This window comes from Somniosus microcephalus, unplaced genomic scaffold, assembly GCF_052327205.1.
Source record: "Somniosus microcephalus isolate GS21.2 unplaced genomic scaffold, FLI_Smic_1.0 unresolved_chr7, whole genome shotgun sequence".
Lineage (NCBI taxonomy): Eukaryota > Metazoa > Chordata > Chondrichthyes > Squaliformes > Somniosidae > Somniosus > Somniosus microcephalus.
Window position 1 is genome coordinate 10,322,255 of NW_028225185.1, and position 27,214 is coordinate 10,349,468.

Consider the following 27,214-nt stretch of genomic DNA (forward strand, 5'->3'; position numbering starts at 1 on the left):
GTTTCCCCTGGCTGGGGAGTCTAGAACCAGGGGTCACAGTCTCAGAATAAGGGTCGGCCATTGAGGACTGAGATGCGGAGGAATTTCTTCACTCCGAGGGTGGTGAATCTTTGGAATTCTCTACCCCAGAGGGCTGTGGATGCTCAGTCATTGAGTATATTCAAGTCAGAGATCGATAGATTTTTGAATCTTAAGGGAATCAAGGGATATGGGGGTAGTGCGGGAAAGTGGAGTTGAGGTCGAAGATCAGCCACGATCTTATTGAATGGCGGAGGAGGCTCAAGGGGGCGAAAGGCCGACTCCTGCTCCTAATTCTTATGTTCTTATGAAACCAACCCAGTGCTCCACAGATTTATGCGATATTACGATATTATTATGCATTAATAATTAAACCACCACAGATTTATGTGCAGACGCTTCTGCACAGCTTCCAGTTCATTGGCAGCAGTCACTCAAGTTTTTAAAAATGCTGGTAGTGGGGGAGTAGAAACAGTCATTACAAGACCAGTTGAAGGATAAAAAGTTGAATTATATATTTTTCAAAATACAAAATTATTTTTCAATTCATAGAATAAATAACTATTGAAATAGCACGCAATGGCAAGAATCAAAATCAATTTCAAGTTCAACAAATATCAATTAGACGATCACAGGAAGTAATCAGATGTCACAAAGGGTGCTGTGTGCAAGAATGCTTTTGATTGGCCGGGGCACGGCTGATACACGCAAGAGCGCTTTCGATTGGCTGTGCATGCAAAGAAATCACTGTTGGCGCATTGAAAGTGACAAAAATCAGTCCACAAATCAACAAGTCCGAATCTGCATTAAGCGGACGCAGTCATAAGCTTAAAATGGGGTGGGGCAGAATGCATCAAATCGTTTTACCTGGGATGTGTAAGTGAACATACGTGCATCTCTCACCGTTTTTTTTCCCTCTTCCCCCAAATGTCACTCCCGTATAATCTTCACTTCATGCCCTACATTGCTTCAAGTACCAAGCTTCAGTTGGGTGGTACCAGCTGGTGACCAGCTAGGACCAAAACCGGCCTCCGCACGTGCACTATCTACTAAGAAAGAAAGAACCTGCATTTATCCAGCGCCTCGCACGTCCACAGGACGTCCCAAAGCGCTTTACAGCCAATCAAGTACTTTTTTTTTTTGAAGTGTAGTCGCTGCTGTAATTTGTGCACAGCACGCTCCCACAAACAGCAAACAAGATCATCTGTTTTAGTGACGTCGGTTGAGGGGATAAATATTGGCCCGGCTCAAGAAAAAAAACGACGATAGTTGTTTAGACGTGGCCTGCGCCGATGAAGTTTGAATCACAAGGAAGATTTTGTGACCGAATGCGAAATAAAAAGCTGCCATTATTCTCTGCTCGCCCCTCTTTTTACCGCTTGGTCAGTCGCGAGTTCATCCAAAACTGCAGCCCCCAGCCTCCGCCCCCTCATGGCTCAGTGGATGATTGTACTACCTGGCAGGTACTGACGAGAGAGACTGAGAAGGTCCCATAAGAACAGGAGCAGGAGTCGGCCATACGGCCCCTCGAGCCTGCTCCGCCATTCAGTCAGATCGTGGCTGATCTTCGACCTCAGCTCCACCTTCCCGCCCGATCCCCATATCCCTCGAGTCCAAAAATCTCTCGATCTCAGCCTTGAATATACTCAACGACTGAGCCTCCACAGCCCTGTGGGGTAGAGAATTCCAAGGATAGTTCCAGGTATGATCTGTGATCACAGTGTTGAGTTGCCTGATCTCAGCTGGCTGGTACGGTTGCTGTAATTGGGCCTCAGCTTGCCAGAAGGGCGGAGAGAGGAGTCAACCAGAATTCCTGCCACAAATCCAGTGACAAATGTGCAGACCAGCTCTGATTGCCCACGGTGAACAGCTTTACTGATGCTCACTGTCTTGGCTCTTGCTTGAAGGGTGCTGCCATGCAGGGCATCGTACCTCGCAATATGTCAGAGAGCAGGGGAGGAAATCGGACCAGTGGCAAGACAGGCTTCCATGACTAGTGGATTGTTTTAATTTGTGCAAAAATAATACTGGGGGTGGGGTGGTAACAAAAGGAAAGAACTTGGATTCCTACAGTGCCTTTCACGACATCTAGACGTCCCAAAGCGCTTTACAGCCGATGAAGTACTGTCACTGTTGCAATGTAGGAAAAGCGGCAGCCAATTTGCACACAGCAAGCTCCCACAAACAACAATGTCATAACGACCAGGTCATCTGTTTTTAGTGATGTTGGTTGAGAGATAAATATTGACCCAGGACACCGGGGTGAACTCCCCCTGTTCTCCTTCCAATAGTGGCCGTGGGATATTTTACATCCATCAGAGAGGGCAGACGGAGCCTCGGTTTAACGTCTCATCCGAAAGACAGCGCGTCCGACAATGCAGCGCTCCCTCAGTACCGCCCCTCCGACAATGCAGCGCTCCCTCAGTACAGCCCCTCCGACAGTGCGGTGCTCCCTCAGTACTGCCCCTCCGACAGTGCGGCGCTCCCTCAGTACCGCCCCTCCAACAGTGCGGCGCTCCCTCAGTACAGCCCCTCCGACAGTGCGGCGCTCCCTCAGTACTGCCCCTCCGACAGTGCGGCGCTCCCTCAGTACTGCCCCTCCGACAGTGTGGCGCTCCCTCAGTACCGCCCCTCCGACAGTGCGGCGCTCCCTCAGTACTGGCACTGGGAGTGTCAGCCTGGATTATGGGCTCAAGTCTCTGGAGTGGGGGCTCGAACCCACAACCTTCAGACTCGGAGGCGAGAGAGAGCTACCCACTGAGCCACGGCTGAGACACACACACCCCGACACGCGCGCACACAGGAGGGAATCAGTGCCCCAACAGTCCTTGGGTCGTTTGTGTGTCTGGAACATTGATAAAGGTCTGGTAGCATCTTGCTCACTCCTTCAGGACTGGTGCGAAATAGGTGCCCAATACACCACCCCCAATCAGTCGATGGTTCTAAACCTACTGGCCATGTAAATCCGCCAGCAGCGACAATAGGTGTCCCCGGGTCTCCCAATTTTCTGGCTGTGCTCGGAGCAAAGTTGCTGACTCCATTATATCTGGTCACAAATTAGCATCGGGACTCAAGCTCACTGCGATCGAAAATGTTGTGCATTGACCAGGCGCCCCTTTACAGTGCTCAAAATCTCGCCCGTACGCAGCAGCGTGTTTCCATTTTGGGAGCTGCTCTCCCCAGACCCAGCACAGTTAAAAGGCCGGGGAGAAAATACAAGGAACTGACTGCACTGTCGCACAGATTATTGCTTTGCACATTGTTGTAAGGTGTGCGTCTCCTAGTCCCCAGCTGCAGTGGTTGAAGTAGAGAACATGGCATCTGCCGGACATTCCCCGTGGAATACTCTCTGGAGTTTAGGAGAATGAGAGGTGATCTCATTGAAACATACAAGATTCTGAAGGGGATTGACAGGGTAGATGCTGAGAGGTTGTTTCCCCCTGGCTGGAGAGTCCAGAACTAGGGGGCATAGTCTCAGGAGAAGGGGTCGGCCATTTAGGACAGAGATGAGGAGGAATTTCTTCACCCAGAGAGTGGTGAATCTGTGGAATTCTCTACCGCAGAAGGCAGTTGAGGCCAATTCGTTAAATATATTCAAGAAGGAGTTGGATATATTTCTTAAGGCTAAGGGGGATCAAGGGATATGGGGAGAAAGCAGGGACAGGGTACTGAATTTGCATGATCAGCCATGATCTCATTAAATGGCGGAACAGGCTCGAGGGGCCGAATGGCCTACTCCTGCTCCCATCTTCTATGTTTCTATGTAGGAGAAACTGGTAGCGCCATGCCTACTAACATCACAAAAACAAGTCTGACTAACATCGGCACTTTACTACGCCTGAATGGAGGAAGAGAGAGAGAGAGAGGTGAAAGCAGAAAGTCGTACAGAAAACGTGATTAAGAGAATTGATCAGGCATTGATTCGTTTGTTTACCTTCCCACTCAAACTCATTACCATTCTCCGGCATCTCGAAAGATTCACTATCTGAAGGAGTTTCTAAGTCATCTACGTTTATATCGTAGGAATCCCCTTCCAGGTCATCCGGGGTCCTCTCCCCGGAACGCGTCGTCTCTTCGTTACCTTCCAGGTTCAAACTGATTGCCGGCGCAAGGAGGCGTTTCTTGTGTTTATTCCCGCAGAGTTGTAGCGTGTTTGGCGGCACTGAAGGGGGAATAAAAAAGAGATAACTTTGATGAACAGTTTTTTTTAATTACTTTTCTTTTGTAGGGAGAGGAGAGAGATGAACATGGTAATGCTGGGGTTGTTCTCCTTCGAGCAGAGAAGGGGCCAAGAGGAGATTTGATAGAGGCGTTGAAGGGTTCAGACAGAGTAAATAAAGAGAAACTGAAGGGTCGACAACCAGAGGGCACAGATTTAAGGTGATTGGCAAAAGAACCAGAGGCGACATGAGGAAAGATCTTTTTACGGAACGAGCGGTTAGGATTTTAGAACGCTGTGCCCGATAGGGCGGTGGAAACAGATTCAGTAGTCGCCTTCAAAAGGGAATTGGATAAATACTTGAAGGAGAAAAAAAATTGCTGGGATATGCGGAAAGAGCGGAGGAGTGGGACTAACTGGATTGCTCTTCGAAAGAGCCGGCGCAGATTCGATGGGCCGAATGGCCTCCTTCTGTGCTGTACTGTTCTGTGATTCTAAGGGATCTAGAATGGAAAGCGGAGCATTCTTGCATCAACATCAAGCCCTCCCAGGTCAGGTACAGTATTTGGGGCACAGGTTGATGCTGACTACAGCTCTCTCTAGACTAGCTAAAACATTACAAGGAGCCTCGTATAATCAAGGGATTCAGGAGAGTTTTTCCTGAAATTTCCCACAGGTTTGTTTTTTTTACCTGCCCCAGGGGTTAGCATCACTAGTAGACTGCATATAGTGACACCAGAAGTCCTGGCCAGAATGGAGAGGATTGGGTAATTCCCCCCCCCCCCGCCAATCACGCCTGGAGACCGCGCTGTTGTAAGTGACTGGGATTGATTTTACGCACAGAATTTGTATTCTGTAACTACCCTCCACTCACTGCATTTTGCTGAAGAACTAAGCCCGCTTTTATCGGGAGACTTTGCTGTAGTTTTGGTCACGAGTACTGTTTGCTGTAGTTTTGGTCACGAGTACTGTTTGCTGTAGTTTTGGTCATGAGTGCTGTTTGCTGTAGTTTTGGTCACGAGTACCGTTTGCTGTAGTTTTGGTCACGAGTACTGTTTGCTGTAGTTTTGGTCATGAGTGCTGTTTGCTGTAGTTTTGGTCACGAGTACCGTTTGCTGTAGTTTTGGTCACGAGTACTGTTTGCTGTAGTTTTGGTCACAAGTACTGTTTGCTGTAGTTCATAGAGGCTCTGTTTAAATAGACTCTGTAGACTGTTTGCTGTAGACCAAGTCACACACCATCCTGACTTGGAAATATATTGCCGTTCCTTCATAGTCGCGGGGTCAAAATCGTGGAACCTAACTGCACTGCACGGCAGCTCATCACCACCTTCTCAAGGGCAATTGGGGACGGGCAATAAATGCTGGCCTTGCCAGCGACGGCCACACCCCGTGAACGAATGAAAAAAAAGTTCACAGAGACTCACTTCATTACTAGTAATTGGGAAGGTTACAGCACCTAATGGATAGGATGAGCATCAATGGGCTTGCTTGCCTTTTCTCAGCCTTCTCTTCATATGCATCATTTCTACAATTGCACACCATTCCAGGGGAGACCTGGGGGTGGGGGGGGGGGGGAAATTCGGTATCGCCCCGTTTGGGGCGCCATTATCGGCCGTGCGCAAAGTTTAGCGCCTGGCGCTAATTATTGCCTCAGACAACAAACTTGGCTTTTATCGCCCCTGGAGGTGATTGGAGCGCTAAATCAGGCGCTTCACCCCTGTCTTAAGGTGCAAAGGCCAAGGAGTGAGGCGCTACCTCAGAGCGCTGGCGAAGCAAGGAAGGGCAAATCAAAATAAACCTGCAAAGTGCTGCTCAGTCCCCAAAACTCCTTCACACAGCGTTGAATCGCTCCAGAAGTCTCTCTCTCTCTCTCAGAATGCGTGGTGCAAAAATGTCACTGACAAAAAAAGGCAGGAAGCGGTCGCCTTTAAATAGCGCTCTCCTAGTCCCTTTCTGACAGCATAACGCTCCCCTCAACCTGTCGTTGCTAGCGGCAGGCGGTAAGGCAGGGGGCGCCACTCAATATCCGGTCCGGGGCGCTAACGGGGCGTTGCGCACTCGACTGACGTCACGATCTGCTGGCGCAGGAGATCGCGGCGGTAGTGTTTAGCGCCGCTGCAAAATGGTTAGTTAATTTTGCGAGCGGTGCAGACATCGCCGTGCCCGGGCGCTAGTGGCTTTGCGCCCCATTAGCGCCCTCTTAAGGTGCTAACGGGAGGCGCAAACAACTGAATTTTTCCCCCAGGGTCTCTAGGCTTTGTAAAGGAACCACAGTTACGTCAGGGGAGAGTGGGGCTTGAAGAGCGAGGGAATGAGATCAGGACTATAGGCCACGCATTACGGGCCTGAAGGAACAGTACTAAATACCCCTGGCGGTGGCTGGCTCCCGAGTAGGAATTCTCTTTCTCGCGTTTGTACTGATATTCACACTTTAGGAATTTCATTTCCCACGTAATTACCGGGTCTGTCGGCATCTGTATTGGCATTCAGCTCATCCTCCGTCATGACATCATTATCTTCTGGAAGAGGCCTACAAATTGGAATTAAAAAAACAGTCCTGAGGCCGTGAAAGGCACTATATAAATGCAAGTCTAGCTTTCTTCGAGTGTGTGGAAAGGGAGAATCGTAGAAACTAACAGCACAGAACGAGGCCATTCGGCCCGCCGTGCCTGTGCTGGCTTGAGGCTGCTACTTCATACTTTCCCCTTTGAATGTCCCATGGCCAAGATTTGGTAACTCTCTATATAGGGGGCGAAAGGATATCACGGTCTACCGGGAATTACAGTTCGTCAGCCAACCAGTAAACTGAAAAGGAAGAGCGGTTGTATAACTACTGCTTTATTGGATCTCTGCCCTTCTCTCACTCCTCCCCGTTTCAAAGACCACTCCTGGAGTTCATGCTTAGGAACAGGAGGAGGCCATTCAACCCTTCAAGCCTGTTCAAGCCATTCAATCAGATCACGGCTGATCTGTGTCTTAACTCCATCTACCCGCCTTGGTTCCGTACACCCTTAATCCCCTCACCCAACACAAATCTATCGAGCTCAGCTCTGGAATTTGCAATTGAGCCCCAGCCTCAACGGCTTTTTAGGGGGAAGAGAGTTTCAGATTTCCACCACCCATTGTGTGAAGAAGTGCTTCCACGACATCACCCCTGAACGGCCTGGCTCTAATTTTAAGGTGACGCCCCCCTTGTTCTGGTCTCCCCCCACCACCAGAGGAAATAGTTTCTTTCTCTCTACCCTATCGAATCCTTTAATCATCTTAAACACCTCGATTAGATCGCCCTATAATCTTCTATACTCAAGGGGGTTGTAGCCTAGTCTGCAACCTTTCTTCCTAATTGAGCCCTTTCAGTTTTACTTGCAAGAGATTTTTACTTTATGGAACAACCACATTAAAGGCGTCGGCATCACGTTCAGCTTAAAATATGTGGCAAATCCAGATAAATAAAACGCCCCCTTTAAGGCCACCACAATGTAGAAATGCATAGGAGGCGTCCTCTTACTTTGGAAATTCTTCATCCTGCCACTCTTCTCGAAGTTCCATATCCTCGATCCGTACTCCTGCAGCGATGGAAGAGTCCAACCGTTCCTTCTGCAGGCTGGAAGGGTAAAGATTACCGTGAGGCCGTGGTTCGCCAAGCATTTCAAGTTACGTCCCTTACGGCAGGACTTGTAACCGAGTCTCAGTTACCAACAGCGGTTCCAAGAAGGATTTGCTGCATTTCCGAGATTCCCATACTTGTGCATGCAACTTTTCATTGCGATTCAGTACTGAAAGGCTGAGATTCTTTCCGTTATTGTACCAGCCCTTCCCCTTGCTCCATCAGCTGTGAATGCACACACAAAATGCCTCAACTGGTGCCAGAGTTGGAAACAAACGTGTTTGAATAGAACGCGCGTGTCAGCCGCGGCTCAGGACTCTCTCTCGCCTTCGAGTCAGAAGGTTGTGGGTTCGAGTCCCCAGTCCGAGAGACTCGTGCGCATAATCTAGGCCAACACTCCCAGTCTAGTACTGAGGGAGCGCCGCACTGTCGGAGGGGCGGTACTGAGGGAGCGCCGCACCGTCGGAGGGGCAGTACTGAGGGAGCTCCGCACTGTCGGAGGGACGGTACTGAGGGAGCGCCGCACCGTCGGAGGGGCGGTACTGAGGGAGCGCCGCACCGTCGGAGGGGCGGTACTGAGGGAGCGCCGCACCGTCGGAGGGGCGGTACTGAGGGAGCGCCGCACCGTCGGAGGGGCGGTACTGAGGGAGCGCCGCACCGTCGGAGGGGCGGTACTGAGGGAGCGCCGCACCGTCGGAGGGGCGGTACTGAGGGAGCGCCGCACCGTCGGAGGGGCGGTACTGAGGGAGCGCCGCACCGTCGGAGGGGCGGTACTGAGGGAGCGCCGCACCGTCGGAGGGGCGGTACTGAGGGAGCGCCGCACCGTCGGAGGGGCGGTACTGAGGGAGCGCCGCACCGTCGGAGGGGCGGTACTGAGGGAGCGCCGCACCGTCGGAGGGGCAGTACTGAGGGAGCGCCGCACCGTCAGAGGGGCAGTACTGAGGGAGCGCCGCACTGTCGGAGGGGCAGTACTGAGGGAGCGCCGCACTGTCAGAGGGGCAGTACTGAGGGAGCGCCGCACTGTCAGAGGGGCAGTACTGAGGGAGTGCCGCACTGTCAGAGTGCCGAATTTCGGATGAGACGTTAAACCGAGGCCCCATCTGCCTGTTCAGGTGGACGTAAAAGATCCCACGGCCACTGTTTTGAAGAGCAGGGGAGCTCTCCGTGGTATCCGGCTAATATATTTCCAAGCAGTAGATTCTGTCCTGCCAAACAAGGGTTGTATCTGGAGAGGATATTGTGAGCTGTATAAGATGAAAGTACCTGTGAGCACTGATGGTCGTGGTGGCAACTTCAGATAATGGAGGACGAGCCGCTCACGACATGTATTTACTTAAGTACAAGTTATAACTATCAGGAAAGACTGAACTGGCTGCGGGGGGGGGCTCATCTCTAGAAAAGGGAAGGCTGAGGGGTGACCTGATCGAGGTCTTTAAGATTATGAAAGGGTTCAATAGGGTAGATGTAGAGAAGATGTTTCCACTTGTGGGGGAGACCAGAACTAGGGGCCGTCAATATAAGATAGTCACTAATAAATCCAATGGGGAATTCAGGAGAAACTTCTTTACCCAGAGAGTGGTGAGAATGTGGAACTCGCTACCACAGGGAGTGGTTGAGGCGAAGAGCGTCGATGCATTTAAGGGGAAGATAGAGAAACACATGAGAGAGGAAGGAATAGAAGGATATGGTGATAGGGTGAGATGGAGAGGGGTGGGAGGAGGCTCGTGTCGAGCAAAAACACCAGCACAGACCAGTTGGGCCGGATGGCCTGTTTCTGGGCTGTAAATACCGTGTCGTACAATTTTTCCCCTCGTGCATTAGCACCAATAGGCAAGACAAGGCTCCTGACAGTTTTGGTCTCCTTACTTAAGGAAGGATATACTTGCCTTAGAGGGAGTGCAGCAAAGGTTCACTAGATTGATTCCTGGGATCGGGGGGGTTGTCCTATGAGGAGAGATTGAGAAGACTGTGCCTGTATTCCCTAGAATTTAGAAGAATGAGAGGGGAGCTCATTGAAACATATAAAATTCTTACAGGGCATGACAGGGTAGATGCAGGGAGGATGTTCCCCCTGGCGGGGGGAGTCTAGAACCAGGGGTCACAGTCTCAGAATAAGAAGTCGGCCATTTGGGACTGAGATGAAGAGGAATTTCTTCACTCAGAGGGCGGTGAATCTTTAGAATTCTCTACCCCAGAGGGCTGTGGATGCTGAGTCATTGAGTATAGTCAAGACAGATAGATTTTTGGATATGGGGTTAGTGCGGGAAGGTGGAGATGAGGTAGAAGATCAGCCATGATCTCATTGAATGGCAGAGCAGGCTCGAGGGGCCGAGTGGCCGACTCCTGCTCCTATTTCGTACGTTCTTATGTCCTTAGGACAACCTGTGCATAAAAACAACTCTCAGCGTCACTGGCAAGGAGTTAAAAAAATTATCTCACTCTCTTAAACAAACGCAACAGGCCCAAGCTTGTTTACATTGTAGAACAATTAAGCTAAAAGCAAGCTTTGGGCAAGAATGAAAAGGATTTCCAGTCACTGCTTCCACATAAATACAGGACATCAATTATGTAGAAATTGCTCCTCAAATGTGCAGCAAGGCGGCGAGCTTTCAGAACAAGCAATACTGGAGCCCAGGAGCAAGTTGGCTTTTTACAGCTGTGGGTGTTAAAGGCATGAAATTTTAAAAAAGAATTAATCTCTGGGGCCAGTTGATAATAAAATGAGCCATTTCTTGCAAAACCATTCCGTCTGTCCTCTTAGAATCTCACAGCACAGGAGGCGGCCATTCGGCCCATCGTGCCTTTGCCGGCTCTTTGAAAGAGCTCTCCAATTAGTCCCACTCCCCCTCGCTCTTTCCCCACAGCTCTGCAATTTTTTTTTCCTTTTCAAGTATTTCTCCAATTCCCTTTTGAAAGTTAACAACTGTTCCGCCATTCAATGAGATCATGGCTGATCATCCAAACTCAGTACTCTGTCCCTGCCTTCTCCCCATATCCCTTGATCCCTTTAGCCTTAAGAAATATATCCAACTCCTTCTTGAATATATTTAATGAATTGGCCTCCGCTGCCTTCTGTGGCAGAGAATTCTGCAGGTTCACCACTCTCTGGGTGAAGAAATTCCTCCTCATCTCAGTCCTAAATGGCTTACCCCTTATCCTTAGACTGTGACCCCTGGTTCTGGACTCCCCCGCCATCGGGAACATCCTTCCTGCATCTAGTCTATCTAGTCCTGTTAGAATTTTATAAGTTTCAATGAGATCCCCTCTTATTCTTCTAAACTCCAGCGAGTATAAGCCCAATCGACCCAATCTCTCTTCATATGTCATCCCTGCCATCCCAGGTATCAGTCTGGTGAATCTTTGCTGCACTCCCTCCATGGCAAGAACATCCTTCCTCAGATAAGGCGACCAAAACTGCACACAATACGCAAGGTGTGGTCTCACCAAGGCCCTGTATAACTGTAGTAAGACATCCTTGCTCCTGTACTCAAATCCTTTTGCAATGAAGGCCAACATACCATTTGCCTTCCTAAACTGCTTGCTGCACCTACATGTTTCCTTTCAGTGTCTCTCGCACATGTGACCACCCGTCTTGTGGGAGTCTAGACATCAAAGCCCACATTTTTTACCACCCGCCCCCCCCCGCCGCCACTGCCTGATGAGAACGGGTCCCGTGGCGGAGAGGGGGGTTAAAATCTCAGCAGCGTGCCACTCACCGTCTTCGCGCCAATTTATATTAACAGGCAGTTCTGGTCAGCACATGACAATCTCGCCCCATTAAGATTCAAAAGTTGGGGTCTGACGACATCATTCAGACGATCTGACCCGAGAGGGTTGAACGTCTCATCCGAAAGACGGCACCTCCGACAGTGCGGCGCTCCCTCAGTACTGGCAATGGGAGTGCCATCCTGGATTTTGTGCTCAAGTCTCTGGAGTGGGACTCGAACCCACGACCTTCTGACTCCGAGGCGAGAGTGCTACCCACCGAGCCACTGTTGACACCCGACCAGGCCATTTATATTACAGCGCACATACAGCATTCCTTTTAGAGTCACAAATGAAACTTGGAAGCAACTACACTTGTGCAATCTTAGAAAAAGAAAGACTTGCATTTCTATAGCGCCTTTCACGACTCAGGACGTCCCAAAGCGCTTTACAGCCAATGAAGTACTTTTTGAAGTGTAGTCACTGTTGTAATGTAGGAAGCGCGGCAGCCAATGTGCCAATGTCCAGATCATCTGTTTTAGTGATGTTGGTTGAGGGATAAATATTGGCCCCAGGACACCGGGGAGAACTCCCCCCTGCTCTTCTTCCAATAGTGGCTGTGGGATCTTTTACGTCCATCTGAAAAGGCAGATGGGGCCTCGGTTTAACGTCTCGTCCGAAAGACGGCACCTCCGACAGTGCAGCGCTCCCTCAGTACCGCCCCTCCGACAATGCGACGCTCCCTCAGTACCGCCCCTCCGACAGTGCGGCGCTCCCTCAGTACCGCCCCTCCGACAGTGCGGCGCTCCCTCAGTACCGCCCCTCCGACAGTGCGGCGCTCCGGAGTGGGGCTTGAACCTACAACCTTCCGACGAGAGCGCTACCACCTGAGCCATGGCTGACATTGGAACCTGACATCTACCTCAAACACAACACGAGACATTAAAGAGCATGACTACCACTTATCCTTGTACTTGTTTAGATAAAACAGGTCAATTTAACACCTCATTAGTCCATTACGACAGAACCAGCCTGAGTGAAGGTCAAAACTTCCAGATCCAATAAGCGCTCTTGAATGGGCCCACTACAATAACCTTAAAGGAACATTTCTCTAAAAAGACTCGTCCCTGCATTGCGTAGCCAGGGTGTAAACCTGCACCAAATTTCCGCAGAAAGTTTCTGCCATGGCTTAGCAGGTAGCACCCTCGTCTCCGCGCCAGAAGGTTGTGGGTTCAAGTCCCCACTCCAGGGTCTTGAACACAAAAATCTAGGCCAACTCTCCAGCACTGCGCCGTCGAAAGGGCAGTACTGAGGGAGCGCCGCACTGTCGGAGGGGCAGTACTGAGAAAGCGCCACACTGTCGGAGGGGCAGTACTGAGGGAGCGCCGCACTGTCGGAGGGGCAGTACTGAGAAAGCGCCACACTGTCAGAGGGGCAGTACTGAGGGAGCGCCGCACTGTCGGAGGGGCAGTACTGAGAAAGCGCCACACTGTCGGAGGGGCAGCACTGAGGGAGCGCTGCACTGTCGGCGGGGCAGTACTGAGGGAGCGCCGCACTGTCGGAGGGGCGGTACTGAGGGAGCGCCGCACTGTCGGAGGGGCGGTACTGAGGGAGCGCCGCACTGTCGGAAGGGCGGTACTGAGGGAGCGCCGCACTGTTGGAGATGCCGTCTTTCGGATGAGACGTTAAACCAAGCCCTGTCTGCCCTCTCAGGTGGACGTAAAAGATCCCATGGCCACTATTGGAAGAAGAGCAGGGGGAGTTCTCCCCGGTGTCCTGGGACAATATTTATCCCTCAACCAACATCACTAAAAACAGATGATCTGGTCATTATCACATTGCTGTTTGTGGGAGCTTGCTGTGCGCAAATTGGCTGCCGCGTTTCCTACATTACAACAGTGACCACACTTCAAAAAAAGTACTTCATTGGCTGTAAAGCGCTGTGGGACATCCGGTGGTCGTAAAAGGCGCTGGAGAAATCCAAGTCTTTCTTTCTTTCTGTAGGCCACTTGATTTCAATGAGCGGTCAGCCGCCAATGGCACATCGGACTGCTCAGTGGTGTCACGTGCTACTCCCAGCACCAGACAGTATGAAAGATGAGCTCCCTGCTTTAGTGGCATCTGGCACTTGAATTTTCATAACGCACCCTCCCCCGCCCCTGCCGAGAGCTGCTGTCGGAGCAGCCCAATTCATAAGCCCCCAACCATCCCAATAGTCCCACAACTGAAAGAGAGACAGACTTGGTTCTATATAGCACCTTTCACCACCTCAGGATGTCCCAAAGCGCTTTACAGCCAATGAAGTACTTATTGAAGAGTGGTCACCGTTGTAATGTAGGAAATGCGGCAGCCAATTTGCGCACAGCAAGCTCCCACAAACAGCAATGTGATAATGACCAGATCATCTGTTTTTAGTGATGTTGGTTGAGGGATAAATATTGGCCCAAGGACACCGGGGAGAACTCCCCCTGCACCTCTTCCAATAGTGGCCGTGAGATCTTTTACGACCACCTGAGAGGGCAGACGGGTCCTCGGTTTAATGTCTCATCCGAAAGACGGCCCCTCCGACAGTGCGGCGCTCCCTCAGTACTGCCCCTCCGACAGTGCGGCGCTCCCTCAGTACTGCCCCTCCGACAGTGCGGCGCTCCCTCAGTACTGCCCCTCCGACAGTGCGGCACTCCCTCAGTACCGACCCTCCGACAGTGCGGCGCTCCCTCGGTACCGCCCCTCCCACAGTGCGGCGCTCCCTCGGTACCGCCACTCCGACAGTGCGGCGCTCCCTCGGTACCGCCCCTCCGACAGTGCAGCGCTCCCTCAGTACCGCCCCTCCGACAATGCGGCGCTCCCTCAGTACCGCCCCTCCGACAGTGCAGCGCTCCCTCAGTACCGCCCCTCCGACAGTGCGGGGCTCCCTCAGTACCGCCCCTCCGACAGTGCGGGGCTCCCTCAGTACCGCCCCTCCGACAGTGCGGCGCTCCCTCAGTACTGCCCCTCCGACAGTGCGGCGCTCCCTCAGTACTGCCCCTCCGACAGTGCGGCGCTCCCTCAGTACTGACCCTCTGACAGTGCGGCGCTCCCTCAGTCCTGGCACTGGGCGCACCAGCCTGGATTATGGGCGCGAGTCTTTCAAGTGGGGACTTGAACCCACGACTTTCTGACTCAGAGACGAGCGAGAGTGCTACCCACTGAGCCACAGCCAGACAGTTAGAATAACTCAGAGATTTCCCCCTCCCGCTGCTTTACTTGACGTGCATTATTCCGATGATTCGCCGCAGGAGCCAGGAGGTCTTTCGCCTGCTACAGAACATGTCTTTGCAGGTCACTGTACGCCAGTAAGCCGTTGCAACAGTGGCTCAGGAACTCAGAGAATGTCTCCAATGATACATTCATTGGGTATGTCCGATCAACATTTGCAGCAGTCTTGGGGTGGGGAGGGGGGAAGGAAGCATCTGGAGGACGGAAATGTTACTTAAAAGGGGAGAGGAACAGCAGATAGGAGCCAACAGGAAAAAAAATACAATTGCATTTACATTTTCTGAGTTCATAACATATTGTTACTTTCTAATGTAACTTGATCCTTTGAATACAACGCCCTAACTAGTCCAAAAAAAACATGGTCCATCAAAAATCTAGAAGTAAAGTTACCGCACACCCAAACAGTGCAGAGTGCATAGTTTTTAAAAGGGCACTTACTTGTAATTAACGTATCGCCTGATCAGCTAGTTTGGCAGAGGGCGCGATGTATACAGAGTGCCGACTCTCTCCCCTTGAACGTCTAGGCAGCCTGGCTACATGCTACAGAGTTAGACTGGCAGAGTGTTTACAACATCGCAGCTCACCTGCAGACTTGGCATGTACACCACAGCCACACCCATCGGCCCAGTTACCCCGAGCAACCCCCGGCACGCAATTCCTGGTTTTAACCTGCCAGTGACAGCTCAGAGCAGAAGGCAGAAAGAGCCAGCCCCCTCTCGCTCCCTGGCCTCAGCTGATTGGGTAGATGGAGAGAAACGATTTCCTCTGGTGGCTGGGTGGAGTCCAGAACAAGGGTGGGGCACCACCTTAAAAATCAGAGCCAGGCCCTTCAGGGGTGATGTCGGGGAAACACTTCTTCACACAAGGGGTGGTGGAAATCTGGAACTCGTCCCCCCCTCCAAAAAAAACTGTGGGGCCAATTGCAAATATCAAAAATGAGAGCGATACACATTTGTTGGGTATGGGGATTAAGGGTTACGGAACTCAGGCGGGTGGATGGAGTTAAGATACAGATCAGCCATGATCTCAATGAATGGTGGGACAGGCTTGAGGGGCTGAATGGCCTCCTCCTATTCCTAGCTTCATAGAAACATAGAAGATAGGAGCAGGAGTAGGCCATTTAATGAGATCATGGCTGATCATCCAAGCTCAGTACCCTGTCCCTGCTTTCTCCCCATATCCCTTGATCCCTTTAGCCTTAAGAAATATATCTAACTCCTTCTTGAATATATTTAATGAATTGGCCTCAGCTGCCTTCTGTGGTAGAGAATTCCACAGGTTCACCACTCTCTGGGTGAAGAAATTCCTCCTCATCTCTGTCCTAAATGGCTTACCCCTTATCCTTAGACTGTGACCCCTGGTTCTGGACTCCCCCGCCATCGGGAACATCCTTCCAGCATCTAGTCTGTCTAGTCCTGTTAGAATTTTATAAGTTTCAATGAGATCCCCTCTCATTCTTCTAAACTCCAGCGAGTATAAGCCTAATTGACCCAATCTCTCCTCATACGTCATTCCTGCCATCCCAGGTATCAGCCTGGTGAATCTTCGCTGCACTCCCTCCATGGCAAGAACATCCTTCCTCAGATAAGGCGACCAAAACTGCACACAATACTCAAGATGTGGTCTCACCAAGGCCCTGTACAACTGCAGCAAGACATCCTTGCTCCTGTACTTGAATCCTCTCGCTATGAAGGCCAACATACCATTTGCTTTCTTAACCGCCTGCTGCACCTGCATGCTTACCTTCAGCGGCTGGTGCACAAGGACACCCAGGTCTCGTTACACTTCCCCTTCTCCCAATCTATTGCCGTTCAGATAATAATCTGCCTTCCTGTTTTTGCCACCAAAATGGATAACCTCGCATTTATCCACATTATACTGCATCTGCCCAATCACCCAACCTGTCCAAATCATACTGGAGTTTCTCGGCATCCTCCTCACAGCACACACGCCCACCCAGCTTTGTGTCGTCTGCCAACTTGGAGATATTACATTACATCTCGTCTAGATCATTAATATATATTGTGAATAGCTGGGGTCCTAGCACCGATCCCTGCGGTACCCCACTAGTCACTGCCTGCCACTCGGAAAAAGACCCATTTATTCCAACTCTTCGCTTCCTGTCTGCCAACCAGTTCTGTATCCAAGTCAGTACCTTACCCCCAATCCCATGTGCTTTAACTTTACATGCTAATCTCTTATGAGGTACCTTATCGAAAGCCTTCTGAAAGTCCAAATACACCACATCCACTGTTTCTTCCTTATCTATTCTACCAGTTACATCCTCAAAAATTCCAGTAGATTAGTCAAGCACGATTTACCTTTTGTAAATCCATGTTGACTTTGTCCGATCCGGTCACTGTTTTCCAAGTGCTCTATTACATCTTTTATAATGGACTCCAGCATTTTCCCCACTACCGATGTCAGGCTTATAATTCCCCGTTTTCTCTCTACCACCCCTGCTTCCCCCTCCCCAGACTCCTCCTATCCAATATCCCCCTGCAGGTGTTGTCTCCTTGCCGAGTTCCACAACCGCCAGGCGCCCTTTACTGCTTCACTCAAGTAGACCGAGAGAGCTGGGCCCAATCTTATCGTGACAGGGCGCAGAGGAGATTGACCAGAATGGTCCCAGGGATGAGGGACTTCAGTGATGTGGAGAGACTGGAGAAGCTGGGGTAGAGCAGAGAAGGTTAAGGGGAGATTTAATAGAGGTGTTCAAAATGACAAAGGATTTTTGATCAGAGTAAATAGGGAGAAACTGTTTCCACTGGCAGGAGGGTCAGTAACCAGAGGACACAGATTTACGATAATTGGCAAAAGAACCAGAGGGGGGATGAAGGAGACATTTTTTTTTTTTTTTTAAACGCAGCGAGTTGCTGTGATCTGGAACGCGCTGTCAGAAAGGGCGGTGGAAGCAGATTCAATAGTAACTTTCAAAAGGGAACCGGATAAATACTTGAAAAGGAGAAATTTTGAAGGGCAATGGGGAGAAAGCAGGGGGGGAGTGGGACTAATTGGACGGCTCTTTCAAAGAGCCGGCACAGGCACGATGGGCCGAATGGCCTCCACCTGTGCTGGATGATTCCAAGTGACATCCACACACGATCACTTTCCAACAGGAATCGTTCTGATCTTCCCTCCCCACTTGGAGGTGTTGCGGCCAATTGTAGTGCCCCTCCTACCAGCATCCGAGACCAGCGGACTCGGACCCTGACCGAGCAATCTAGCCTGGCACCATCCTCATCCGCAAGGCTCAGGTACTCACCGTCTTAACCAGGTGAGCAATATAGATCTCGGGCAGGCCTTAAATGCTAGCCATTGCTTGTCTACCGTCATATCTTTTAATCCCAATCTACCGTAGCCATCTCGCCCCTCATACTTACGTAGTTTTGTTTGTTTAGATTTAAGACACTAGTTTCGGATTTAACTAAATCACTTTCAAACTCAATATAAAATTCTATCATATTATGGTCACTCTTCCATAAAGGCCCCTTTACTACAAGGTTATTAATTAACCCTTTCTCGTTGCACAATACTAGATCTAAAATAGCCTGTTCCCTAGTTGGTTCCTCACCATACTGATCTAGAAAACTATCTTGCATACATTCCATGAATTCGTCCTCCACACTATTACTGCAAATTTGGTTTGTCCAGTCTATATGTAGATTAAAGTCCCCCATGATCACTGTATTACCCTTGTTACATGTGCCTCTAATTTCCAGATTTATACTCTGCCCTACATTACAACTACTGTTTGGGGGCCTATAAACAACTCCCACCAATGTTTCCTGCTCCTTGCTGTTTCTTAGCTCCACCCAAACTGATTCTACTTCTTGATTTTCGGAGCTAAGATCCTTTCTCTCTACTGTCTTAATCCCATCCTTTATTATCAGGACTACCCCTCCTCCTTTCCCATTTTGCCTATCTCTTCTAAAAGTTAAATATCCTGGAATATTTAGTTCCCAACCTTGGTCACCTTGCAACCACGTCTCCGTTATGGCTATTAGATCAAACCTGTTCATTTCTATCTGTGCTATTAATTCATCTATTTTGTTGCGAATGCTTCGCGCATTCAGATATAGTGTCTTCAGCTTTGACTTATTTCTATTTTTCCCTGATGTCACCTTAGTCACTGATGCCTTATTACCTTTGTTACTCTCTCTGTCCCTTCCTGACCCCCTCTGCTTATTTTTACCCAAAACTCTGCTCTGCTCTAGAGCCTTAACATTTCTCTCGCTGCTTTTAAATTTACTCTTTCCTGAATCCTCCCACCCCCCCTTCAGTAGTTTAAAGCCCCGTCTACTGCCCTAGTTATTCGGTTCGCCAGGTCCCAGCCCGGTTTAAGTGGAGCCCGTCCCAACGGAACAGCTCCCTCTTTCCCCAGTACTGGTGCCAGTGCCCCATGAACTGAAACCCCTTCCTCTCACACCACTCTTGAGCCACGCATTTAAACCTCTAATCTGTTTGTCCCTATGCCAATTTGCGCGTGGCTCAGGTAACAATCCAGAGATTATTACCTTTGAGGTTCTGCTTTTTAATTTGGATCCTAGCTCCTCAAACTCCCCCAGCAGAAACTCATTCCTAGTTCTAACTATGTCATTGGTTCCTACATGGACCACGACAACTGGATCCTCCCTCTCCCACTCCAAGTTCTTCTCCAGCCGCGAGGAGATGTCTTTAACCCTGGCGCCGGGCAGGCAACACAACCTTCAGAACTCTCAGTCGCGGCTCCAGAGAACAGTATCTATCCCCCTGACTATACTATCCCCTATCACAACTACATTCCCTTTCACTCCCCCCACTTGAATGGCTTCCTGCAGCTTGCTCACCCATCCTCATCCACACAGGCAGCAAGAACCTCATACCTGTTGGACGAGGGCAAAGGCTGAGGCTCCTCCAGCACTGCCCCTGGGGTCCCCTTACCTGCCTGAGTTGCAGTCACACCCTCCTGTCCCTGACCCACTAACCAGACCTGTACCACTACCTAACCTAAGGAATGTGACTCAACTGCCTCCTGGATCAAAGTGTCCAGGTAACTCTGCCCATCCCTGATGCCCCACAATGTCTGCACCTCAGACTCCAGCTCAACAACTCTGAGCTGAAGTTCCTCAAGTTGCAGGCACTTACTGCAAACGTGGCTGTCCGGGATCACAATGCTCTCCACAAACTCCCACATGCTGCAGTTGCGGCACACCACCTGCACTGCCATCCCTATATGACCTTGTTTTATTTAATTACATTTGTAATTAGGTAACTTAGTTTACAGTGTAGTTTCTTGACTACTTACTTGACCTAGATTAAGTTATGGGTACTGAAATTAAATATCTATCTGTAACACAGAGCACTACAAGTAGTGTAGGCAAAAAGCAGCAACTCCTTCCCTTCTCTGCTCTGAATTCCCATTCTTTCCAAATTCCCAAATAAAACACTCGGTTTAAGTACACTCCGTTTTAGTCCCGCTCTGTACTCTGCAGACCTGCTTACTCTTGTACTTTTATACTCTAGGAGCCTCACCCAATTTACAAGTGTTAACTCAGCGCCCCTGCTCCTGGTGATTCGCGCCTATTCAAGACAAACACTTACAGCTGACTGACTGTTAACTGCCCCTGGCAGGCAGCTTCCGTTAACTACAGTTTTTAAAGTTCTAGGTTAAAATCAAAATGTTAAACTAAATTTCACTTTTTACATCTACTACTTACCCAATACTTACCAGAAATTTCCACTCTTTCCAAATAAAACACTCTGTTTAAAGTACACTCTGTTTCAATCCCGCTCTGTGCAGACCGTCTCTCCAAGAGGACCCTTGACACAAATCACCAATAGCATCATAGAATCATAGAAATTTACGGCACAGGAGGCCACTCGGCCCATCGTGTCCGTGCCAGCCGAAAAATAGCCAACCAGCCTAATCCCACTTTCCAGCTCTTGGTCCGTAGCCCTGGAGGTTACGGTGCTTCAAGTGCATATCCAAGTACTTTTTAAACGCGGTGAGGGTTTCTTCCTCGACCACCCTTTTAGGCAGCGAGTTCCAGACCCCCACCACCCTCTGGGTGAAGAAAGTTCTCCTCAACTCCCCTCTAATCCTTCTCCCAATTACTTTAAATCTCTGCCCCCTGGTTATCGACCTCTCTGCTCAGGGAAATCGGTCCTTCCTGTCCGCTCTATCCAGGCCCCTCATAAGTTTATACACCTCAATGGGCGTAAATTTGCCACAGCAATGTTTACCATGGGCTGTCAGTCTTCAGGCAGCATGCAAACTGTTAAAGAGAGAGCGAGAGAGCGAGAGAACGCGAGAGAGAGAGAGCGCGAGAGTGCGAGAGAAAGAGAGCGAGAGAAAGAGAGCGAGAGAAAGAGAGCGAGAGAGAGCAAGAGCGAGAGAGAAAGAGAGCGAGAGAGAAAGAGAGCGAGAGAGAAAAAGAGAGCGAGAGAGAAAGAGAGCGAGTTGCATTTCTACAGCGCCTTTCACGACCACCGGACCTCTCAAAGCGCTTTTTTGAAGTGTAGTCACTGTTGTAATGTGGGAAACGCAGCAGCCAATTTGCGCACAGCAAGCTCCCACAAACAGCAATGTGATCATGACCAGATCGTGTGTTTTTGTTGATTGAGGGATAAATATTGGCCCCAGGGATAACTCCCCCTGTTCATCTTCGAAATAGCGGCCATGGGATCCTTTACGTCCACCTGAGAGAGCAGACGGGGCCTCGGTTTAACGTCTCCTCCGAAAGACGGCACCTCCGACAGAGCAGCAATTCCCCGCAGCACTGCACTGGAGTGTCAGCCTAGCTTTTGTGTTCTAGGGACTGGAACTTTCTGACTCGGAGGCGAGAGAGTGCTACCCACTGAGCGATGGCTGACACAAAAGAGTCTCATTACCATTAAAGATTAGTTATAATATATATATATATATATATATATAATGATTAGCTCAGCGTTGCCGAGTTTCAGAAGTGAATTTTAATAGGGTTGAAAATGGACTTTTGTCCATCCAAAGGAGCACAGACCTCATAAGCAAAGCCCAACATGGATTTAGAAGCCTCATTAATCCCCAGGAATTCTTTGGGGAGGTCACCCAGCGATCCAAGGGGTACTCGCATGTATTTTCACAAGAAATTTGATAGGTTTATATTGGGTCTGCTGCTGTTTCCACTCTTAGAAGTACATTTTTTGTTTTGAGAACCCGAGGTAAATGGCCAAGTCCCGCAGAGCACAAAATCCAGGCCGACACTCCCAGTGCAGTGCCGAGGGAGCGCAGCACTGTCGGAGGTGCCGGCTTTCGGATGAGACGTTAAACCGAGGCCCCGTCTGCTCTCTCTCTCTCTCTCTCTCTCTCCGAGGTGGACATAAAAGATCCCACGGCCACTATTGGAAGAAGAGCAGAGGGAGTTCTCCCCGGTGTCCTGGGGCCAATATTCATCCCTCAACCAACATCACTAAAAACAGATGATCGGGTCATTATCACGTTGCTGTTTGTGGGAGCTTGCTGTGCGCAAAATGGCTGTCATAGGAACAGCAGGAGGCCATTCAGCCCCTCGAGCCTGTTCCGCCATTCAATGAGATCGTGGCTTGATCTACGATCCAACTCCCATCTACCCGCCTTTGTCCCGTATCCTTCAACAGCTTTGGTTAACAGCAATCTTTCAATCTCCGATTTAAAATTAACAATTGACCCAGCATCAATTGTCATTTGCGGAAGAGAGTTCCAAACTTCTACCATCCTTTGTGTGTAGAAGTGTTTCCTAACTTCACTCCTGAAAGGTCTGGCTCTAACTTTTAGACTCTGCCCCCTAGTCCTAGACTCCCCAACCAGCGGAAATAGTTTATCTCTACCTACCTATCCGTTTCCCTTAATATCCTGAAAACTTCGATCAGATCACCCTTTAACCGTCTAAATTCTAGGGAATACAACTCATATTTCCCTACATCACAACAGCGACTTCAAAAAAAGTACTTAATTGGCTGTAAAACGCCCTGGGATGTCCCAAGGTCGTGAAAGGCGCTGTATGAGTGACACTAATTTTGGTTTTTAAAAGCCTGTAGATTGTCGGATGAATGTAAAGGGTCTTACAGTTTTGGGATCCTGAATGAATTGGAGTAAGAGACTGTGGGGGAGAAATTGGGTGAGTAGCGCCACCTATTAGCGCCTAAAGAGGGCAGTCAGTGGCTGTAGCGCCACTGGCCGCGCCTCCCGCGATATTCAGCGGGGGCGCTAATGGTGGCGTTAGCCTGTTGCGCTGCGCCGCCACCGATGACGTCATCGGTGTGCGCAGCGCCCTGATCGCGATATTTGGTAGCGAACGCCGCTGTAGCACCGTTTGCTACCCGCGCCCGGTTCACGGGGCCTTGCTGGGCCGGCAGTGGCGCAAGTTAAGGTGGAGGTGCAGGGCGGCCGCCTGCCAGCACCTCCGTCCCCGGCCTCCTGACCCCCCCGCGGCATTGCCGGCTGTTTCCCCGAGGGCCCGGCAATTCTCCTCGGTGCCGGGCTCTTTTGCCGGCACTCGCGATCGGGGCTCGCGCTGTTGCAGGCCCCTCCCCCTTAACAATGGGAGGAAGGCCTGCAGTACCGCAGCGTGCCGTGCCGCAGCGTGTGGCGCTGCGGCACGTTGCGCTGCGATATGCAGTTTCAGCGCCCGAAGAGGGACGCGGAGCACCTCGAGCCTCGCCCCGTCTCCCTCTTGGGGCGCTGAAACTGAATTTCTGACGTTCGTTAATGCTCCGAACGCGGCGCAAAAATCAGCGCCCAGGCGAACTTGGCGCCACTTTGGCGCCTCAACCCAATTTCTAGGCCTGTGAATTTCCAGTCAGGGAGGAGCAGGAACATGCATTTGGACAGCAGCTCACTAACCTCTTGTAAAATACAATCTGCCGATGACACAAATGGCTCCGAGCATAAGGGAGACGAGACACATTCAATGAGACAAGCCAATATGATAGATTGACTAAGGGCCGGCTGAACGTAGAGAAACGTTAAGTAATGTAGAATGCACGCCCCACCAAAGGTGTCTTGAAGGCAAGGGTGAGGCGGAAAAGGCTTTGGCCTTATTGCTCAAGAGAGTTTCCAGGCAAGGAAATCGATCAAATACCAAGATACAGCTCCTTCGAGCATTTGACTGCCAATCTAAACAGGCTACTCCAACCGTGAGTTCATGCAAAACTTTGCTGCCCCCCGCATCCTAATTCTTAACAATTGTTACGGCATTGTGTACGGGTGGACACCAAGCTGAGGCACCGATATGACGCCAAAGCATATTCGAGATGAGATAATAATTCAGCATAACAGCACAAGGAGGACCTTCTCAAAGACTTCACTGCCCACACAGGTGGCTGGTTTCAAAGATAATCCTGTAACCGAAAACCCAATAGCAAGGTGGCCATGTATAGTCAAACTCTTGAAGGGCTTGTGGTTATATTATTTGACTACACCATTCACACCATGTGACTGTGGCTGCATAGTTACCCAGAGTCCCTTAGTTTACAAAGGTCAGAAAAGAAACAAGAACAACAATTTGCATTTATACGTAGTATAAAATCCCAAGGCACTTCACAGGATAGCCGTCAAACAAAATTCGACACCGAGCCACATAAGGAGATATTAGGGTAGATGACCAAAAGCTTGGTCAAAGAGGTAGGTTTTAAGGAGCATCTTAAAGGAGGAGAGAGAGGCGGAGAGGTTTAGGGAGGGAATTCCAGAGCTCGGGGCCCAGGCAGCTGAAGGCACGGCCGCCAATGGTGGAGCGATGGAAATCGGGGTCGTTCAAAAGTCCAGAATAGGTGGAGCGCAGAGGTCTAGGGTGGATTATAGGACTGGAGGAGGTCACAGAGATAAGGAGGGGGAAGAGGCCACGGAGGGATTTGAAAACAAGGATGAGAATTTTAAAATCGAGGCGTTGCTCAACTGGGAGCCAATGTAGGTCAGCGAGCACAGGGGGTGATGGGCGAACGGGACTCGGTTCAAGTTACGACAGTGCCAGCAGAGTTTTGGATGAGGTTAAGTTTATGGAGGGTGGAAGATGGAAGGCCGGCCAGGAATAGTCAAGTCTGGAGGTAACAAAGGCATGGAGGAGGGTTTCAGCAGCAGATGAGCTGAGGCAGGGGCGGAGACGGGCGATGTTACGGAGGTGGAAGTGGGCGGTTTCAGGGATCGCGCGGATGTGTGGTCAGAAGCTCATTTCAGGGTCAACTATGACACCGAGGTTGTGAACAGTCGGATTCAGTCTCAGACAGAGGGACAGGGAGAGGGATGGAGTCAGTGGTTTGGGCACGGAGTTTGTGGCGGGGACTGAAGCCAGTGGCGTTGGTCTCCCCAATATTTAGCTGGAGGAGATTTCTTCCAGGACCGGATGTCGGACCAGCAGTGTGACAATTTAGAGACCGTGGAGGGGGTCGAGAGAAGTCGGGGGGGGGGGGGGTGAGTGGAGATAGAGCTGGGTGTCGTCAGCGTACATGTGGAACCTGACGTTGTGTTTTCGGATGATGTCGCCGAGGGGCAGCACGTAGATGAGCAATAGAAAACATAGAAACATAGAGATAGGAACAGGAGTAGGCCATTCGGCCCCTCGAGCCTGCTCCGCCATTCAATGAGATCATGGCTGATCTTCGTCTGAGATCATAGCTGATCTTACCAGTTCAGTACCCCGTCCCCGCCTTTTCTCCGTAACCCTTAATCCCCTTAGCCTTCAGAAATATATCCAATTCTCTCTTGAAAATATTTATTGAATTAGCCTTCACAGCCCTCTGTGGCAGGGAATTCCACAGGCTCACCACTCTGAGTGAAGAAATTCTTCCTCATCTCTGTTTTAAATGATTTGCCCGCTATTTTTAGACTGTGGCCCCTGGTTCTGTGCTCCCCGGCCATTGGAAACATTCTCTCTGATTCAGCCTGTCCAGGCCTGCCATAATTTTATATGTTTCGATGAGATCCCCTCTCAATCTTCTAAACTCCAGTGAGTACAAGCCCAAACTATTTAATCTCTCTTCGTAGGTCATTCCCGCCATTCCAGGTATCAGCCTGGTGAATCACCGTTGCACTCTTTCCATGGCAAGAACATCCTTCCGCAGATGGGGCGACCAAAACTGTACACAATACTCCAGATGCGGTCTCACCAGCACCTTGTACAACTGTAGTAAGGTATCCCTATTCCTATACTCGAACCCCCTTGATATGAAGGCCAACATACCATTTGCCTTCTTAATCGCCTGTTGCACCTGCATGCTCTCCTTCAGTGACTGGTGCACAAGAACACCCAGGTCCCTCTGCACTTCCCCATCTCCCAATCTATTGCCATTTAGATAATAATCTACCCTCCTGTTTTTACCCCCAAAGTGGATAACCTCGCATTTATCCACATTATAGTGCATCTGCCACGTATCCGCCCATTCCCCCAACCTGTCCAAATCGCACTGTAGCCTCCTGACATCCTCATCAGAGCCCACCCCTCCTCCTAGTTTAGTGTCGTCAGCGAATTTGGAAATATTGCATCCAATTCCCTGATCCAGATCATTTATATATATTGTGAACAGCTGGGGTCCCAGGACAGATCCTTGCGGCACCCCGCTGGTCACTGCCTGCCACTCCGAAAACGAGCCGTTTATTCCAACTCTCTGTTCTCTATCCACGTTAATACTTTGCCCCCAATCCCATGAGCCTTAATTTTGCATGATAATCTTTTGTGTGGAACCTTATCGAAGGCTTTCTGGAAGTCAAGGTACACCACATCCACTGGCTCTCCCCCATCTATTTTACCAGTTACTTCCTCAAAAAATTCCAGCAGATTAGTCAAACACGATTTACCCTTTGTAAATCCATGTTGACTCTGTCCGATCCTTTCCCCATTTGTCAAGTGCTCCGCTATTTTATCCTTAATAATGGACTCTAGCATTTTGCCCACAACCGATGTAAGGCTTACTGGTCTATAATTCCCTGCTTTCTCTCTACCCCCCTTTTTAAATATTGGGGTAACATTAGCTACCCTCCAATCCACGGGTACTGTTCCCGAGTCAATGGAGTTCCGGAAGATGATCCTTAGAGCATCTGCTATCTCCAGGGCCACCTCCTTAAGTACCCTAGGATGTAGTTTATCAGGCCCCGGGGATTTGTCGGCCTTCAGTCCCCTCAACTTACCCAACACCATATCCCTAGAGATACTAATTTCTGTCAGCTCCTCCCTCTCATTAGTCCCTATGTTTGCTGATATTCCTGGGAGGTTATTTGTGTCCTCCTTTGTGAATACAGAACCAAAGTATGAGTTTAATTGGTCTGCCATTTCCTTATTCTCCATTATATATTCTCCCGAATCGGACTGCAAGGGACCGACTTGGGATTTTACCAGTCTTTTCCTCCTGATATACCGATAAAAGCTTTTGCAGTCTGTCTTTATGTTTGCTGCAAGTTTACTTTCGTATTCTATTTTCCCCTTCCTGATTAATCCCTTTGTCCTCTTTTGCTGTATCCTGTACTGCCCCCAATCTTCC

The 27,214-nt window shown here is 50.0% G+C and overlaps 1 protein-coding gene across 4 annotated transcripts in view; it reads right to left on the minus strand.

Moving 5' to 3' along the window:
* Positions 1-27,214, minus strand: part of bnipl (BCL2 interacting protein like) — a 76,230-nt gene that overhangs the window by 20,665 nt on the left and 28,351 nt on the right. For 2 of the 4 annotated variants that reach the window (XM_085978610.1, XM_085978608.1), the window contains exons 2-4: positions 7,688-7,783; positions 6,639-6,709; positions 3,953-4,180 (exon numbers count right to left, since the gene is read on the minus strand). In XM_085978610.1, coding sequence (XP_085834736.1) covers positions 3,953-4,180; positions 6,639-6,709; positions 7,688-7,783 — 395 coding nt within the window. Of the gene's footprint in view, positions 1-3,952; positions 4,181-6,638; positions 6,710-7,687; positions 7,784-15,184; positions 15,421-27,214 lie in introns of those variants that run through there. The other 2 variants (XM_085978611.1, XM_085978609.1) reach the window with 2 other exon arrangements.